Raw genomic sequence first — 18,995 nt, 5'->3', positions numbered from 1 at the left:
CTTCTTATATAAGCTAGCATATCCTGTTGGCATTAATGTGACTTTTCTTTTTCATTAATGTGACTTTTTAAAGTCAGGAAGATAATTGTTTTTTAATCCTTTAAACCAGTAGGATTAACTCATTCTAATTTGTCCAATGATTCCTCTATCAGGAATATCTTATGAACATTTTCTGCATAACATATAAACTTTGTATTCATAAATGAAATTATAAAGACTCTTTTAAATCCTGCCTCAAAGCCCTTCATCTTGGAATCAAGGTTTTTTCCTTCTTTTCTTGCAGTTTTTAAGGACTTCATTTATTTATCTGAGCAAGAGACACACACACAGAGAGAGGATGAGCGAGCATGGGGAGGAGTAAAGAGAGGGAGACAAGCAGACTCTGTGCTGAACATGGAGCCCAGTGTAGGGTTCTATCTCATGACCCTAAGATCATGACCTGAGCCAAAATTAAGAGTCGATGCTCAAGTGACAGAGCCACCCAAGCGTCTCTTTTCCTGTAGTTTTAATCAGAAATATCTCTGAAAAGCAATTTTGAAGAAAAAGAAGCACAACACAGTTTAACGATTTTTCTATTTTAGAAATTCTTTACTAGACATTCCTGGACTGAACACATAATGAGAGAATAATTGTTTTCATCAATTAATCTTTAATGTTTCCCTAGGGAGGGAAAAGAAGAGGAAGAGAAATAAAAAACGAGAGTGGTCAGCTTTAGTCAAATACAAAATTATCATTGTAAAAGACTAATTATCTCTGCTTAATTAAAGCGAAGGGAAAGTTTAGATGCAGGAAAACCTATTTTGACATACATGCACACAAAAGAGGATGAGGGAGGAGAATCAGCCATTACAACTGGTTTAAACTGTAATTTAGGCCCCTTGATAATTTGATTTTATATGATAAAAATGCCAATAATTGTTAATACCTTAAGTATAAAAATGACAGGGGTATTTCTTATACTAAAGTCATCTTTCTCTTTTAGAGCAGTAAAACTATCTCTTTTTGGGGCATTTTGAAGGGAAGGAAAAAAGGTCACAAGGAGAGACAGAACAGAGGGAAATGGAGGAACATGGGACAAGGATGTGGAATAGAAGAATAAAGGACATCATGTTCAAACTGTGATTTGAAAGGATTTAGAAAAGACAGTTTTAAATTTTTCAAAAATTTCTCTTGCCTTTGCCAAAGAATCTTTTAAGGAGGCAATTTCATAATCCCTTCAATATATTTTGGAATTTTCCTCTTGCCTTAAAATGTAGACAACTGTGTGTATGGGATATTGCTTTCTTTTTGCTTCAAATACCTCCCCAAATGAACAGTTTTATTTATATCAAAAGTTCCCCTGATTATAATCAATTATAATTATATAACTGTATGTAATTATATATATATGTATATGTAATTATAAACCAATTATAATTCCAAATAATTCTTTTTATCATTTAGAAAGCAAACAAGACACATTTTGATTCTAGCATAAATACATTTAAGATGCAGGAGTCCAGTCCAGAATGGCTACAGAACCAGACTAAAGGTAAACCCATGAGTCTGACAACACTTAGCCAAATGTGAGCCTTGAATCTTGGGGACCCCTTCCTAAAGAGAATCAGGCTTTCATGGACAAAACAAAAAAAGAGTGGGCAAAATTCTCATAAAACTTTCATAAATGACTTGAGACAATTTTTCCAAAGGATGGCAGTCTGAAGAGAAACCTTCTGAACCCACAAGTGTGCACCCATCTTCGTCCGTATGAACTTCCTCTCACAGATCCACAACGAAGAAATGACAAGGACAAACAGTAGTGTTGACAGTAATAACGCAGATTTCTACCAGATAAAAGTTTTTCTGATCAATCAATGGATTTTTAAAGAGTTTATTCCAAGATACCACTCTCAAACTAAACAAAACAAACTAAACTTAGCATCTGGAGTATTTGATTAAAAAAATTAGAAATCAGAGCTCAAACCCATATGAACTTACCTCACCACTGCCATGGAAGAGCCCCTGTGCAGGAGGCTCAAAACGCCTCAGAAAAGCATGCTGTTTCCAAGGTGACCAGTTTTGATTAGACCTCCAAGACCGTCAAATGCTGGCTCCTTTAAAATACCTCCAAAATAACCTGTTGATAAAGCAAAACTGAGGTTTTTGCTTATTGCAGTAAGGGAGAATACTATCTGGATAGTCCTAGTATCTCACAGGGGATGTTAGAGGTGCAATATTTGAGTCCTGGGATCTATTTTAAGATGAGTTGCAAGGTAGAGGATCTGATTGGAATGACACAAAGTTTATACATAATACCTTTTTTATTGGACAGTGGGAGTTTAGAATTGATTCTTTCATGATCTTTCGCCTTCTTAGACTAATCTGTTATTCCCTCCATAACCTGAATTGTCCAATAGGCTGGAACTTCTTTGATTTACTTTTGCTTTTTCCTTTGTTTGAATTGAAAGTACTTATCACACCATTTTATGACTAGTTGATGAAAAAACTGTCTGCCACGGGGTGCCTAGGTGGCTCAACTGGTTAAGCGGCTGGCTCTTGATTTCGGCTCAGGTCATGATCTCTGGGTAGTGAGATCCAGCCCTAGGTAGGGTTCTCAGCTCAGCAGGGAGTCGGCTTGAGAATCTCTCCCTCTCCCTCTCCTCCTGCGCCTGTGCTCTCTAAAATAAATAAATCTTAAAAACAAAACAAAACAACCTGCCTGCCACTACACTGTGCGTCCTTATAGGGCTATGATTAGGTCTTGCTAACCTTTCATACAGCCAGCAGGTAGCACAGTGTCTGGTTCTCAATACTCAGCCACTGCTGGTCATGATTGGACAAACACACAAACATGCTGACTAATCTGATTTTCAATTTATGAACGTGAACCTTAAATGAACCCTTAGTCAAGTAGACCCATTAATATTATACTTCCCTTGCCTCATTACTCTCATACTAGCTTTTCTCCTCAACATGCTTCCCCCACACACCCATCTTCACAGCTACCTAAGGGCTTTGCTTCTTATTTCACAGAAAATTGAAGCAATCAAGAGAATTTCCAGACTCTCCCTCGTAGTCACCTACCAGCATCTCTACCTATACAGTCTGCTTTGTCCTCTATCCATAGATAAGGTATCTATGGGACTATCTAAAGTTAAGCCCTTTTCTTAGGGACTAGATCCCCTTTCTCCTACTCAAAAATATTTCTTCAGGAGCTTCCTCAACAACTTTCCCTACTCTCTTTAGGTTGTTCCCCATTTATTTTTTTATAAGGACACTCTAAAAGCTGGATGTTCATTCAAATATATTTTCTAAGCATCTGCCACTGTCATTTATCAACGAACCAAAAAAAGAAAAAGATCCTTGCCCCTGCAGTTTTAATCGAGTAGGGAGAGACAAACTATAAAGTTTGTTCTTAATATAATGGCCAAATTATTTATTTATTTGTGAGAGAGAGAGAGAGAGAGAGAAAGAGTGCGGGGAGGAACAGAGGTAGAAGGAGAATGCAAATCTTGAGCAGACTACACTCTGAGTATGGAGGTCCATGCAGGGCTTGATCTCATGACTCTGAGATCACAACCTGAGCCAAAATCAAAGAGTGGATGCTCAACCAACTGAGCCACCCAGGCATCCCCAAAATTATGCTCTTAAAGGGTGTCATATTATGTTGTCATTCTGCTCAAAATTTGGCAACAGCTTTCCATTTCTGCTCAGAGTAAAAGCCAAAATCTTTATGATGGATTATAAGACCCTATATGATCGGACTCCGCATTATCACTCTGACCTAATTTCCCAGTACTCTCTTACTTGCTCACTCCACTCCAAACACATTAGCCTTGTTGCTGACCTTCAGGCACGGTGAATACTGCCTGATCCTGCAGTTCCCTCTTATTTGCACTGCTCTGCATGGGATCTGCATGTCTTTTAAGAATTTGCTTGCATGTACCTTCTCAATAAGGCCCGTTCTGGCTTTTAATTGTCTTTTAAGAATTTGCTTGCATGTACCTTCTCAATAAGGCCCGTTCTGGCTGCCCTACTTAAAAATTGCAACTCTTACCATACTAACTCTGTATGTTTTTCTCTACTCCATTTTTATGCTCTATATCACTTGTCAACCTAATGTATAAGCATATAGTATACATACAATAATAGATTTAAGGACATATACTTACATATAAACATATACAATGTGCTTGTGTTTATATATACTTATTACTGTTTATTATTTATTATCTTTCTCCCTTTACTGGAATGTCAACTCCAAAAGGGCAGGAAATATGTCTGCTTTGCAGAATGAATGAATGTCCATTTTTAAGATTTTTGAGTGTCTTTGTAGAACATAAATGTAAAAACCCAACAGTTTCTATAAAGCAGTTATAGATACAACAGTCAAGGCCAGAAATTTGTTATACAACTTTATTATGGTAATCAAAAAATTACTCTGGCACTTCCATTTGTCCATTATACCTACCTTCAGAAACCTGTGAAATTTTAAGTTTCATCCAAATTTTTAAAAAGTGCTCTTATTTTTAAAATTTTATTTATTTGACAGAGAGAAAGAGAGAGAGGGTGTAGATAAGCAGGGAGAGTGGCAGGCAGAGGGAGGGGGAGAAGCAGGCTCCTGGCTGAGCAGAGCAGATACAGGGCTGTGGGGCTCAAACCCAGGACCAGGGATCACAACCTGAGCCAAAGGCAGATGCCCAACCGACCAAGCCACCGAGGCGCCCCTAGAAAAGGTTTTTGATTCAATGGGCCCCTTTAATGGATCATTTCAGTAAGACTTTAAATGTAACACATACTAAGCAAAATATAAAATTCTTTGTCTGGCCTTCTGGAATTTCTACCATTTAAGCTTTCTCTCACCTTTCCAGTCTTTTCCCCAACTTCTTTCCTTCACTGACTCCTAAAACTCTCATCAAAATGAACGTTGTATTTGCATCCCCAAAAGAGCCATATAATTCCTTCTACTTGCTCCTTGAATTCTATTCATCTGCATTTTAATTTCACGTCCATGTCATGAAAGATCCAACTTACAGATCCTATAATGAAAAGATCACTTGTTTGCTGGACCATGTGGCAAAAGGAATGTGGAATGGTACTGGATAGACCTTGCTACCAATATTAACTTTATCACTTTGTAGTTGTTTAACAACCTCAAACAATTGAATTTCTGAATTTCAGTTCTCCCATTTGTGAGAGACATCATTAGTGGCCTAAATGTTAGTCAATGAATTCTGTCTTACTAAAATGCAATTTTTCTTGGGGTGGTATCCAGATTTCGAAAGAACTACATTTCCTAGCAGCCCTTATAAGTGGGGTGGTTATCTAACTCTTCTAACCAGTCCGATAAAAGTGGAAGTTGCTGATGGGTCTCCTAAAAAAGACCTTTGGCTCATTCTCCCAGCACAGGCCTTTTGCCTATTCGATTCTTACAGTCTGAACTATCATCAGTGCTGCTAAGTGGAGCAACCATCATGGACAAAAAAGCAACAAGTACATAGATGATAGCCATATGTTAGACATGGTTATATGAAAAGATTAAGGGAGGCTCGGTTCTTGGTGGGCACAGGGAACCACCATACCAGCCCTGGTGAGACTGCCTTCAGATTTGGTTTCATAAAAAAAGTTAGACCTCTTTATTTTGTTAAGCCACCATAATCGTATCTCTGTTGCAAGCAGCCAAAGACGCTCTCTAACAGATACATCATCTTGAGAATACAGATGGGGTGCCTGGGTGGGTCAGCTGGCTGAGCGTCCAACTCTTGATTTCAGCTCAGGTCTTGATCTCAGGGTCAGGAATTTAAGCCCCATGTTGGGCTCCACACTGGATGTAGAGCTTACTTTAAAAAAATAAATAAGGATCACGCTTACCTTTCAGGACTTAAAATTTTATTATTAATATGAATTATAAAAATGAACATATATTGACTGGTATGTTACAGATTCCAAGATTTCAACAAAAGTTAATTAAATCCTCGTAATAGTTAGGTAGCTACTACTATTCCTTCAGAAGAAAGAAAAATACGAAGAACTGAAAGTTTAAGTAATTTGACCAAGTTACACAGCTAATTAAGAGGAAGTGGTATTCAAATCTAACTGTCCAACTTCAGAGCACATGCTCTTAATCACCGATCCTAACTATAAAAATAAGGAATGACTTACTTTTTGCCAGGCAAAATGCCAAGTGCTTTAACCAAACAATACAAAGCACCAAATACAATGCCTGGTGCTTACTGTCAGTTCTCTTCCTTGTAAGTAATGTCATCTTTTAATTCTTTTTTAATTTAAAGATTTTATTTATTTGACAGAGAGAGAGAGATATCACAAACAGGCAGAGCAGTAGGCAGAGAGAGAGAGGGAGAAGCAGGCTCCCCGCTGAGCAGAGAGCCTGACGTGGGCTGGATCCTAGGACCCTGAGACCATGACCTGAGTGGAAGGCAGAGGCTTAACCCACTGAGCCACCCAGGCGCCCATTCTTCTTAATTCTTACATGATTTTATCCATATTCCTGTTCTCAAATTTACCATTTTCTATTTTGTTTAAGGTTATATATTGCCTGTAATAGACAACAAGCTCCTTTAAGGCAAACTTTTACATCATGCATTTTGATATCCTGCATGGTCTAACTCGGTCAGGTACACAGAAGGCTGAGTCATTATGATTGGTGGAACCATGGCAGTGGGGACTGGAAACTATACCATCGAAGGTGGTCCCTATACAATCAGGCTGTTCTGGAGAATTACTTTGGACCAATCCTGTACCCTAAATCCCACCATGATACCTATATGTCTCACCCAGACTTGTGGTACCTTACTCCATCTCATGATCTATCCTTATGCTTCCCTTACAACCTCTATGTCGTCTTCCAACTCAACTGCTTGCAGAAACCCAAATGGGACATGGTATCAACACTGTCTGGAGAACTTCCATATCTAGTCAAGATGGAGTACAAGTGATCAGATTCACCCTTCTGCCTGAAACAACTATAAAACTTGATAAAATATATGAAACAATGATTCTCAAAACACTGGACATTATGCAAGAGAGGACAGTGATCCCTGAGAGATGGAAAACAAATGAGATGAGGCTTATGCCATCCCAGACTGCTGTCTGAAGAGTTTCCAGGCTATGGCACACAGAGTGGAAAACTGGGCAGTGCCTCTCAGAGGGAGGACATGAAACTTGGAATCAAGGAAGGCCCAAGCAACTAGAGTTGTAGGATAAAGTACTGGAGAAGATAGCTACACGGAAAACTCCAGAGCTCTGCAGAAGAGCACTCTCTAACATTCAACAGAGTATTTAATGATCAGTGCATGAGTATAAGGAAATTACTTGAGACTAGAAGGAGAATAACGCTCCGAGGCTCGTAGGGTCCTGAAGAGTGCCTTCCCACCAGCCAGAGTAGAAAACCACATTAATTCAAAAGTAGTGTAGAGTACTCAGAAGGGATTTGCTTCAATAATGAGACAATATTAACACTACAAAGCTTGAAAGCAAGACATTAAAGGCACAAACTGTTTCCAAGAAAGTTAACTGTGTCCTAGAACAAAATTCAAGAATAGGAATAGGAATACAAAAATATCCAACACCCAACAAGGCAGAAGTTATGTCTGACATCCAATCAAAAGTTACCAGGAAAGCAAAAAAGCAGGAAAATATATACAAATAATATATACAAGATACCCGATTATTTAAAGTATAAACAGTAACAATGCACTGTGAAGTTATAAGATACATAGAAATAAAATATGTGGCCCCAATAGCACAAAGAAGTGGAAAAACTTAAGTATATTATTGTAAAATTCTTATATGTGAAATGATGGAATAGTATTTGAAGGTAGACTGGTATAGTACAGTATAAACGTTAAAGCAATCATTAAAATAATAAGAGTTACAGCTAATAAGTCAATAAAGGAGGTAAAGCTGAATCATTAAAAAGGGCAATTGCATCAAAAGGCAGAAAAAGAAAAGGGAGCAAAGTATAGATGGAACAAATAACAAGATGGAAGGGAAGACTCAAAACAACCATATCAATAGTGACATTAAATGCAACTGAAATCCAATATATAAAACAGGATAATGTGTCTTTTTTTTTTTTTTAAAGATTGTATTTATTTATTTGACAGAGAGAGATCACAAGTAGATAGAGAGGCAGGCAGAGAGAGAGGGGGAAGCAGGCTCCCTGCTGAGCAGAGAGCCCAATGCGGGACTCGATCCCAGGACCCTGAGATCATGACCCGAGCCAAAGGCAGCGGCTCAACCCACTGAGCCACCCAGGCGCCCCAGGATAATGTGTCTTGATGAACAAGTATGATTTATTCCAGGAATGCAAGGATACAGGGCTGCTTTACCCTTTGAAATTCAGTCAAAGTCTTTTATCATACTGTGAGACTAAAAAAAGGAAAAACCAAATGATCATCTCAACATACGCAGAAAAAGCATCTGACAAAATCAAATATCCATTCCTAACAAAAATTCTCAGCATGCTAAAACAGGATGACTCTCGTTCAATTTGATAAGACATATTCTAAAATTATGATTAACCTCATAATAGTGAAAGACTAAATGCTTTCCCCCTAAGATCAGAAACAAGGCAAGGTCTACTCTAACTAGTTCTTTATTTTTTTTAATTTACTCTAACTAGTTCTAATCAAAGCTGTACTTTAGGTTCTAGTCAGTGTAACAGCTTTGAAAAAGAAATACAAAGCATCCAGATTGGAAAGGAAGATGTAAAACAGCGTAATTGTCTACGTAAAAAAATCTAATAGAGTATACGAAAAATCTATGAGAATAAGTGAGTTTAAGAAGGTTGCAAAACTGGGGCGCCTGGGTGGCTCAGTGGTTTAAAGCCTCTGCCTTTGACTCGGGTCATGGTCCCGGGGTCCTGGGATTGAGACCTGCATCAGGCTCTCTGCTTGGCAGGGAGCCTGCTTCCTCCTCTCTCTGCCTGCCTCTCTGCCTACTTGTGATCTCTGTCAAATAAATAAATAAAATCTTAAAAAAAAAAAAGGTTGCAAAATAAAAGATCCATATAACATATCAATTGTGTTTCATATTATGCAAAAATAAGAAATTGAAATTTTAAAAATGTCATTTAGAAGTTCTTAGTGATAAATCTGACAAATGGCATGTAAACCTATACACTGAAAACTCTAAGATATTGCCAAGGAAAAAATTAAGTATCAATATTAAGATTTCAATTATCCCCAAATTGATCTCTATATTCTATATTACCCCAGTCAAAATCCCATTAGGCATTTAAAAAAAAAGAAATCGAGAAGGAGATTCTAAAATTCACATGGAAAAACAAAGAACTTAGAAGAACCAAAAGAAATTTGAAAGGAAGAGTAAGGTTCAAAGACTGTATTACCAGGAAGCCTGGGTGGCTTAGTAGGTAGGTTGAGTGTCTGCCTTCAGCTCAGGTCATGATCCCAGGGTCCTGGAATTAAGCCCTGCATTGGGGTCCTTACTCAGTGGGGAGCCTGCTTCTCCCTCTCTCTCTGCCTGCCACTCTCCCTGCCTATGCTCTCTCTCCCTCTCTCTCTGACAAGTAAAATCTTTAAAAAAAGTTTTTTAAATAAAAAATTTTAAAAAACCAAGGCTGCATTACCTGACTTTAAGACTTATCTTAAAGCTACAGTAATCAAGACAATGTGCTACTGGCATCAATATGGACCCAACTTTTCCAACCTTGGTACTACAGACATTTTGGACCAGACAATTCTTTATTGTAGGGACTGTTCTATACATTGTACAAGGTATCAGAAACCAGTAGTATCTCCCTAGCCATCACTAATGAAACTGTCTCCAGACTTTGTGTAATGTTCCCTAGAGGCAAAATTGCCCTGCTTGAGATCACTGAGATAGACAATGTATCAATGAAAAAGAACAGAGTCCAGAAAGTCACCCAAATATACGTGATCAATGAGTTTTTTTCATCAAGGGTATAAATTTAATTCAATAGAGAAATACAGTCTTTTCATAAAATGGTACTGAAACAATAGGGTATTCGTATGCAAAAAGGGTCGTGTACTATGTATATAAAAATTAACTCAAAATAGATGATGCACCTAAATGTAAACTCAAAGTTATAAAATTTCTGAGAAGAAAACCTGGAGAAAAATCTAATCTTGGGTTAGGTAAAGATCTCTTACACAAAAGCATGATCCACAAAGGAAAAAAAAGATACACTGGACTTAATCATAATTAAGAACTGCTCTTTATGGGGTGTCTGGGTGGCACAGCTATCATGATCCCAGGGTCCTGGGATGGAGCCCCACATCCAGCTCCCTACTCAGTGGGGAGCCTGCTTCTCCCTCTTCCTCTGCCTGCCACTCCCCCTGCTATTGTCTATCAAATAAATGAATAAAATCTTAAAAAAAAAGGACTTGTATCTAGAATATACTTTCTAAACCTCTATAATAAGCAAACAACAATTCCATTTAAAAATGAGGTGAAGAGGGCGCCTCGGTGGGACTCTCTGCTCAGCAGGGAGAGTGCTTCCCTTCTTCCCTCTCTGCCTGCCTCTCTGTCTACTTGTGATCTCTGTCTGTCAAATAAATAAATAAAATCTTTAAAAAAAAAAAAAAAGCCCAACCTCTGGGGATTATAAGTTGTTAAAAAAAAAAAAATGAAGTAAGGACCAAACAGGACACTCCACTAAAGAAGATATACAGATGGCATGTAACACATGAAAAGATGTTCAATGGCATTGGTCACCAGAGAAATGGAAATTAAAATGACAATGAGATACTACTATATACCTATTATAATGCCTATAATATAAAAGCCAGCCCCTACCAAGTGTTGGCTAGAACTCTCATATACAGCTGACAGGAATGTAAGGTGGTATAACCACTTCAGAAAAATCACTTGAGTTTCCTAAAATGTTAAATATATACCTACCACATAACCCAGGTATTCCACTACTATTTACTTAAGAGAAATGATAGCATATATTCATAAAAAGACTTTCATACAAATGTTCATAGCAGCTTTATTTGTAATAGCCAAGAAATGTAAACAACCCAGCTATTCATCAACAGGTGAATGGCTAGACAAATTATGGTATATCCATACAATGGAATACTACTCAGCAGTAAAAAGGAATGGGCGATTCATATATTCTGACATAGATTAATCTGAAAATAACTATGCTGAGTGACAAGAGTCATAAAAAATGTTTGTACCAGATAATTTTTTTTTAATTTATTTGACAGACAAAGATCACAAGTAGGCAGAGAAGCAGGCAGAGACAGAGGAGGAAGCAGGCTCCCCGCTAAGCTGAGAGCCCGATGCGGGGCTCGATCTCAGGACCCCGAGATCATGACCTGAGCCGAAGGCAGCGGCTTCATCCACTGAGCCACCCAGGCGCCCCTGTACCAGATAATTTTTATAAAACTGTAGCCAAAGCAAACTGATCTCTCATGACAGAAAGCAAATCAGTATTTGTTTGGGGATGGTGAGGTAGGAATGGGAAACAGACGAGGGAATGGATTATAAAGAGGGAATGGATTATAAAGGAATGGATTATAAAGCACTAGGAGCTTTAGAGGTGATGGATATGTTCATTATCTTGACTGTGGTGATAGTTTCACAGATGTATATATATATCAAAACTTATTAAACTGTGCACTTTAAATATGTACAATTTATTTTATGTCAATTATACCTCAATAAAAATATTTTTAAAAACTCTAATATTGGACTCCTACTCTGTCCTCTGGTTTTAGAATTCTTTTTTTTTTTCTAATTGAGATATGATTAACACATTAAGTTTAAGGTATACAATATGTTGATTTGGTAATTTATATTTTGCAATATATTATCACCACAGAGTTAGCTAATAACCACTATCATGTCACACAATTATTCTTTCCCTTTTATTACCCCCCATTCTTTCCTTTTACATGTAGTCTCTGAGCAACTTTGAATATTATAATGCGGTATTATTGATTATAATTACTATGCTGTACCTTAGAATTCTAGAACTTACTTACTGATTGCAAGTTTTACCCTTGAACATTTCCCCTGCACAATTATACCCATATCACATTTTCAAAGGTTTTCAATATTAACCATACAACTTATTTATTTTTCTCATGAATCAAATTTAGAATCCACTAGTGAGTTTTTTTAAGATTCTGATTTTATTCCTAAAGTTTTAAGACTTCAGTCAGCAACAAGTATTTGCATTATTTAACAATAGTTTTCATAGTTAATGTGTATGTGGCAAAAGTACACTAAGGCTTTGCCATTACAACTAAGTTAATTAAGTAGAATTACAGACATTTAGATACCAAAGCAATACACCATTTAAGATGTCTGAAGCTAAATCAGCTGATAGGGAATAGTTAATACAGTACCCCTTCTGGAGACAGTAAGATTTTCTACAGTACTACAAAATAGGCAGGTGGAATAAAGCCGGGGGGAGGGGGGGGAGAAAAAGAAAAAAAAGGAAAAGAAAAGAAAAGCCAGAACGGAAAACACTGATGATCCCTCCTTTTTAACCAAGAAATATAAAGCTGTACTTAAAGATGTCACAATGCCAAGGTGTGAGAAAAAGAATTACTAATACCTTATTACATGCATTATATTAAAATGTTGATGACTGGCTGAGCTGAGAGTACTAAATGCATATATGTCCCTAAATGGAATGATAACAGGAGTTACTGGTAGTTATGCTGAAAAACTTTCAAGTTCCAAATTGAACATAAATTTCTAGCCAAAGTTCGCAGGTAATTAAAGTGTTTATTTAACATCTTTAAGAGGAACAAAACTACCACTATCCCCAGAAAAAGTATAAAAAGAAAACTACCAACAAGTTTAAGAAAAAAAATAACACAGGCTTTTTTAATGAAAAAAATTACATTATAACAAGGACACTATACATTGTTACAATATATATATATATGTATATACACACACATTTTAAAACTTTTTTAAAAATCTGGTACAAATTAAATGACATCTTTCACATACTCACATGTTTAAGTCTGTATTTTGACAGGATGTAAAAATGAAACACAAGCTGGTGGGCCTCAAAATCAGAAACTGCAATGAAGGACCAGCTTCCAAAATCTATTTTCCATCATTTTTGTGACTTTTAGAAAACATTTACCTTGGATAAGACAAGGTACTTAGTATAAAAGCTTTTTCTTTTAAGCATGTTAACTGCTTATGGAGAAATTAATATTGAAAGAAAAAGCCCACCATGGCAGTGTTTATCTATAACTCACTGTAGTATATATAAAGTTCACTGGGAGGCTTTGGAACATGGCAACTACAATGATGAAAAAAGCTCAGCTGTAATTATGAACTTCTGTTTATTTTGAATGTCCAATTCACTACTACATATATTACACCTTGCAATACATCACACAAAAGAGCAGATGTCAAAGTTTGCTGTAGAGCTGTTAGGAGAATGCGAAATATAGATACTGAAAGTTTTATGCACTCGTATTTAATACCCTGTGCATTTAAAAAATAATTGAATATTTAAAACATATAAACATACTTTTAAAAAAGCGATGCTAAGCACCTTTAAAATACAATACTGATATATTGTGACTGAACATGCATTTAGAGGACACATGAATTTTCTAAAAATTTAGAAACTATTTTTAAAGAGCTACTCATTGAAATACTTACATGAAAATATTGATAGTTCCAGTTTCTACCTAAAAACCAAAAGAGTATACAATTAGGGACTGAAACCTTCCTTCATGCTCTTTTTTAATTTTGCTTTTTGTTTGTAAGGAGGATGCACTGTAACTTTCTGTCCTCATAAAAACAAAAACAAAAACGAGTACCAGAGAGACATTCACATAGAATGAAGTGAGAGAAATATTTTTTAACTGTTTTGTTAAAACTGTGTTTTGTTAAGTGCCAAAGTCTGAATCCTCTAACATCTCTCATTCTCATAGGTAACTCACTAGAGTTTGTATCTTAACAAGCATTTCTCCTTAACAACTCAACATCAAAAAAAGTGAAGATTACTTAAAATCTTGAAAACAGTTTCCATAAACTGGAAATAACAAATGAAAAGAATATTATCTACAATGTAATACTAAATATAAATTTAGACTTATACCCTTTAAGTACACACAGACTAAGAGAAATCTGGTTTTGAGGTAATTAAGGGCTGTGTTTCACTTAGAGTAACATAATCAGATTTGGCAGCCTGCCTCTAAAATGCTGACATCAAATATTTTCAGTTCTTAGAACAGTTAGCTATTCTAACTAAAATCATGTATGTAATTAAATATTAACTTTGTATTAAATAGGGGCATAAATCATACATTTTGTATTAAATAGGCTATAAATCTAAAGAGCAAGATGTTTTATTAAAGTTCCACTCACTTCTAATATAACAATGCTTTAAACTTAGAAACAAATGTACCTGCAACAACTAAAATGAATTAAGAATGGGAGACTGGATTTAGAAAAGCTAAAAATATTCATGTAAAATATTAAGGTTAAATTTCATATTATATTTCATATCCTTTGAATATTAAAATCCATACCCATTTGAAATCCTTATTATTTTAAAATAAAAGCTTAAATATACCCACATATAGTCCCTGGGGTAAAAAAAGCCTTTACGTTAATTTCTTGACAGTTTATAATTGACATTTCTAGTTTGCCAACCTTCCAGAAAACAGAAGCTTACAATGAATATAGTGATTAGTACTTATTCAGTATTTCGAGTAAATATACTTACTCAACAAGTAAATATACATACACATCAGTTGTTTTAAAGTTTTAAATATGAACTAATTTTTTAACTACAAATACTTACCTTGAAATAACATAAATTCTAATACCACCAATTCAGTAAAAACTCTGGCATAGAAAAATAAATACAACTCAAATTCTTTTCCAACCAGAGCTAAATCTTCAGTACAAAATAGGAAAAAAAAAAAAAAATCCCCTGCTGATATCAAAAAGTGCTCCAAATCATCTGTAAACACTAGGGGAAGTCTGTTACTCTTTCTGAATTCTCTCAATTTCTATATTTTCCTATCCATAAGTAGTGCTTTACCTACAATACTATATAAATCCATGCAATATACATTTATTTCTGTTTTATCTGATTAATTCAAGTTAAAATTATGAGTACTTACCAAGACACTTCAAATTTCTATTAGATGACCATTAGTATGCTATTGGTTGGTAGTTTGAAGTATAAAAAATTATAATGCAAGAAGCCAAAATGCAACTACTGTTTCCACAGATGAGAATGCTGGGCTTCATATTATGATTCAAATCTACTACTGTTTTATCTTCCCTAATTTGAGAGACTGCAAATAATCTCTCACCTGTCTGCTATAATGTAAAGAATTTCTTCACAACTTTAAAGAGGCAGTAAGTTTTTATCACTTTTAAATAAAAAGTCAACACACAGTCACACAGTCACACACACACACACTCTCTCTCTCTCTCTCTCAAACACACACTATTTTTTGTTGTTTTTGTCTTTTCAGAACCCAAATCGGGTATTTTCAAGAGATGAGTTATGTAACTATTTGTGTTCAGACTATATTGTCATGAATAAATTCAGATGATCTTTTGAAATACTGGCCTCATTAGATAATCAAAAAGCATAAGAATTATACAAAATGACAGCAGTAAAATAGCTTCCAAAAATATGGACTTGGCAACAAACATATCAGTTTTAAATCAAAGTTGCTCATTGAACAAGTCTTCAGTCCATCTATCACAATACTGCACTTTGACAATATTCACCTTCTTTTTTATGACATCAGAAGTTACCCAAGTTATAAATTCTGAAAAGCTTCAATAATTTATGTGGTAGATAATTTCTTACAGTCCAAATTTTTTTTTGCTTCCATAGACAATGCTGGTTCTTTGGGTTCTTGCTTAACTTGGCTCAGAGAAATGGTACCTTCTGGATTTTCTTCAACTTTAAAACCAAACATAAAAGAAAAACCCTAAAGGTTAATGTAAACTTATAACACTGGAATCTTTATAATTATATGAATTTAGAAGCAAAGCAAAAAACAGTCGTTTTTTTAAAAACAGTGTATTTGAGAACGCAGTACTTCTGACATCTTAATAGTCATTCATAATAAATTCTTTCAGGATGTGTATACCTCAAACTAATGTACTATTTTATGTCAACTAAACTTGGGTTAAAGCCTCTGCCTTCGGCTCAGGTCATGGTCCCGGGGTTCTGGGATCGAGCCCCGCGTCGGGCTCTCTGCTCTGCGGACAGCCTGCTTCCTCCTCTCTCTCTCTGCCTGCCTCTCTGCCTGCCTGTGATCTCTGTCTGTCAAGTAAATAAATAAAAATTAAAAAAAAAAAAGTAAAGAAAAATAAAAATAAAAAATTAAATGTTGAGAAGTTTAAAAAAAGTTTCTTCAGTATGCTTCTGGTAATGAAAACAAGAAGAGACTAAGAAAACCAGAGTTCCTCTCCTCTACAGATGCTTTGATAAAAAAGCAGTCCATAATTTCATGAAAGTATGAGGACTATCTCATATTTAAAGTTAACTGCCTTTAAAACTATGAGTAAACAAAAGTCAGGAAGCCTCCTATTATTGGAAAATAATGTTGTGCAAAGAGTAGGTATATGTATTACAAATTAACAAATTTGTTACCACTCTACTATGGCTTCCATATGTGGCCATATATCAAGGCAAATCCTCCCTCCCTAAAGAAACTCAACTACATGAGTACTTTAGAAAAAAATATGACACCTCTTAATGGATAGTTCTGACTTAGCTGCACAAGCTGTATGTTTGCTTATCTGAAACACTGCACAATGCACTTACCATTCTGATTTTAAAGTACTTATGATCAGATTAATCTGAATGCAGCATACCAGCGACACTATCTTGAACTGGCAGGTGAGATGTCTCTTTGTCAGGGATATCAGTTTTTCAGTTGCTAAAGGGAACCAAGATTAAGGGGACCAATATTTGCTCAGGCAAGTGTGTTGAACACCCCTAATGTTTGTCACATATGGATGTGTTAGAGTTTAGCCCACACCATTCAGTAGAAGATGAATTTGAATGGGCCTCCGGATTCATATTCAGGTGAAGAAGTCCTTCAGATCATGATCTAACTTGATAAATCATGCAAGTTCAGATCCAAAAAGGGTCTCCTTTAAAGCAAACTGATTAGAGCTCCCAGAAATACCTTGGTACAACATAGAGGGAGGAAGCATGTTAGAATGGAAAGAAACTTTGAAGGCAGACAGATCTGGGTTAAAATCCCTGCTCTATCACTTTTAGGTAATTGCTTAAACTCTCTGAGTCTTGATTAACCTATCTGTAGAATGGGGACACCAACAACTATTACATGAAGTTCTGAGGATTAATTTACCTATATTCCTTTCCTTTTCTACTAAACTTCTACTAAACTTATTCAGTAGTGACAACTACTGAACCACACTTTCCAGATAAATTTTCTTAAAAATAACAATTCCAAAAAATTTAAAATAAAAAAGTAACAATTCCAAAAAATTTTTTAAATTTAAAATTTAAAATCTTTTAAACTTTTTGGAATTATTACTTTTAAGAAAATGATTCTTTTCTGGAAGGAACTAACTTACACTTTTCCTTACCCAGAAGAATGAAGACAGAATTGAGGGTAAATACTTTGTATGTTCTAAGGATTTCTATGAAGATTTTTGTTTTTCAAAGCAAACTGCAAATCTTTCTCCACAAAAGTTCGCAATCCAAAACAATCTATGTGAAAGGGAGTGACGTGGGTCAAGTAGGAGTAGGTTGACTGGGTTTGTTACTAAGTGAAGTTAACAAGGTCTTGGATTAAACCCAAGTCCCTAAGGCTTAACTAGTTCCCTTTCAATTTCCATAGAACTCAACATTAAAGTTTATAACTCAAAATCTTTAACATTTATATCTGTCCACTTCATTCCATTTCTCCTTGTAACATTTTTTCCATAGTAACCTTTACACTGTAAGTTTTCCTTTTAAAGTTTCTCATTTTATGGGGCACCTAGGTGACTCCATCAGTTAAGCGGCTGCCTTCGGCTCAGGTCATCATCTCAGGGTCCTGGGATTAAGCCCCACCGTGGGTTCTCTGCTCAGTGGGGAGTCTGCTTCTCCCTTTCTCTCCACCCACCCCTGCTTATGCCCTCTCTCTCTGTAATAAATACATACATAATCTTTGAAAAAATAAAGTTTCTCATTTTTTTCATGCATTCTACAATGACCCTCTGATTTCGTATCCCCACAGATTTTCTATGTAAACTGAGGTAATTGGAGAATAATTTTGATGGAGAAGAAAAAATTAAAAAGCTTAGAAGTTACTATGTTCTTGATAATTTCCCCTTTTTCTAGTGGTTTCACTTTATTTATATTTTATAAACCCCTGAGTAGAAATGATTGTTTTTTTCTGTAGTGTAACAGTAATGATAGTCCAAAAAGGTTAAAAATAAAATCACAAGTTGCTTTTAACTTACTAATAGCTGGGTGGCTATCTATAATCTGTATTGGGATGGTCTGCCCATTTCCCAGCAGAATCCGGTGAACACCTCCTTCCATATTCTCTGCATCCTCAACATCTCCAACTTCCACCAGCTGGTCCATTGCAGCCAGATTTTGATCTGGTCCTGGAAGGCTAGCCATGGTAGAGGCAATAATGCTACTGTTTGGGGTTAGGCATGTATCTGTTTGAAGACTATGACTTTGACCAAGCAGCAGAGAATTATTATTCATTACAGTACTTTCTAATGAATCCAGAAGTCTTGAAGGACTGGAGGAAGGGTGGTTATTTACTGATATCACAGCCGGTGATCCATCAGGAGAAGTGAATCTTGGTTGCAACTGCAAACCCTTTTAAACCGAAAAGAGTTACATCAAAATGTTTAAATTTACTAAGTATAATTTTCTCATAGGATATATTATTCTTTTGACACATAATTGGAATAAAATAGAGGAGTATAATTACTAACAAATATCGAGGACAGAAACAAGAATCAAAGGAAAAGTAGTACAACTAAACTTTATTGCATGCACAGTCAACTCC

At 35.8% G+C, this 18,995-nt stretch overlaps 1 protein-coding gene across 12 annotated transcripts in view; it reads right to left on the bottom strand.

The window, feature by feature from the left end:
* CARF (calcium responsive transcription factor) overlaps positions 1 to 18,995 on the bottom strand; it is a 115,933-nt gene that overhangs the window by 36,997 nt on the left and 59,941 nt on the right. For 4 of the 12 annotated variants that reach the window (XM_046018696.1, XM_046018686.1, XM_046018697.1 and 1 more), the window contains 2 exons: positions 18,430 to 18,802; positions 13,523 to 15,904 (listed from right to left, as the gene is read on the bottom strand). In XM_046018696.1, the coding sequence (XP_045874652.1) occupies positions 15,786 to 15,904; positions 18,430 to 18,802 (492 nt within the window). In that variant the 3' untranslated portion in view covers positions 13,523 to 15,785. Of the gene's footprint in view, positions 1 to 509; positions 1,824 to 1,977; positions 2,117 to 12,616; positions 15,905 to 18,429; positions 18,803 to 18,995 lie in introns of those variants that run through there. The other 8 variants (XM_046018691.1, XM_046018693.1, XM_046018694.1 and 5 more) reach the window with 6 other exon arrangements.

This window comes from Meles meles, chromosome 9 (assembly GCF_922984935.1).
Source record: "Meles meles chromosome 9, mMelMel3.1 paternal haplotype, whole genome shotgun sequence".
Classification (NCBI taxonomy): domain Eukaryota; kingdom Metazoa; phylum Chordata; class Mammalia; order Carnivora; family Mustelidae; genus Meles; species Meles meles.
This window is presented reverse-complemented; position numbering and strand designations above follow the sequence as displayed.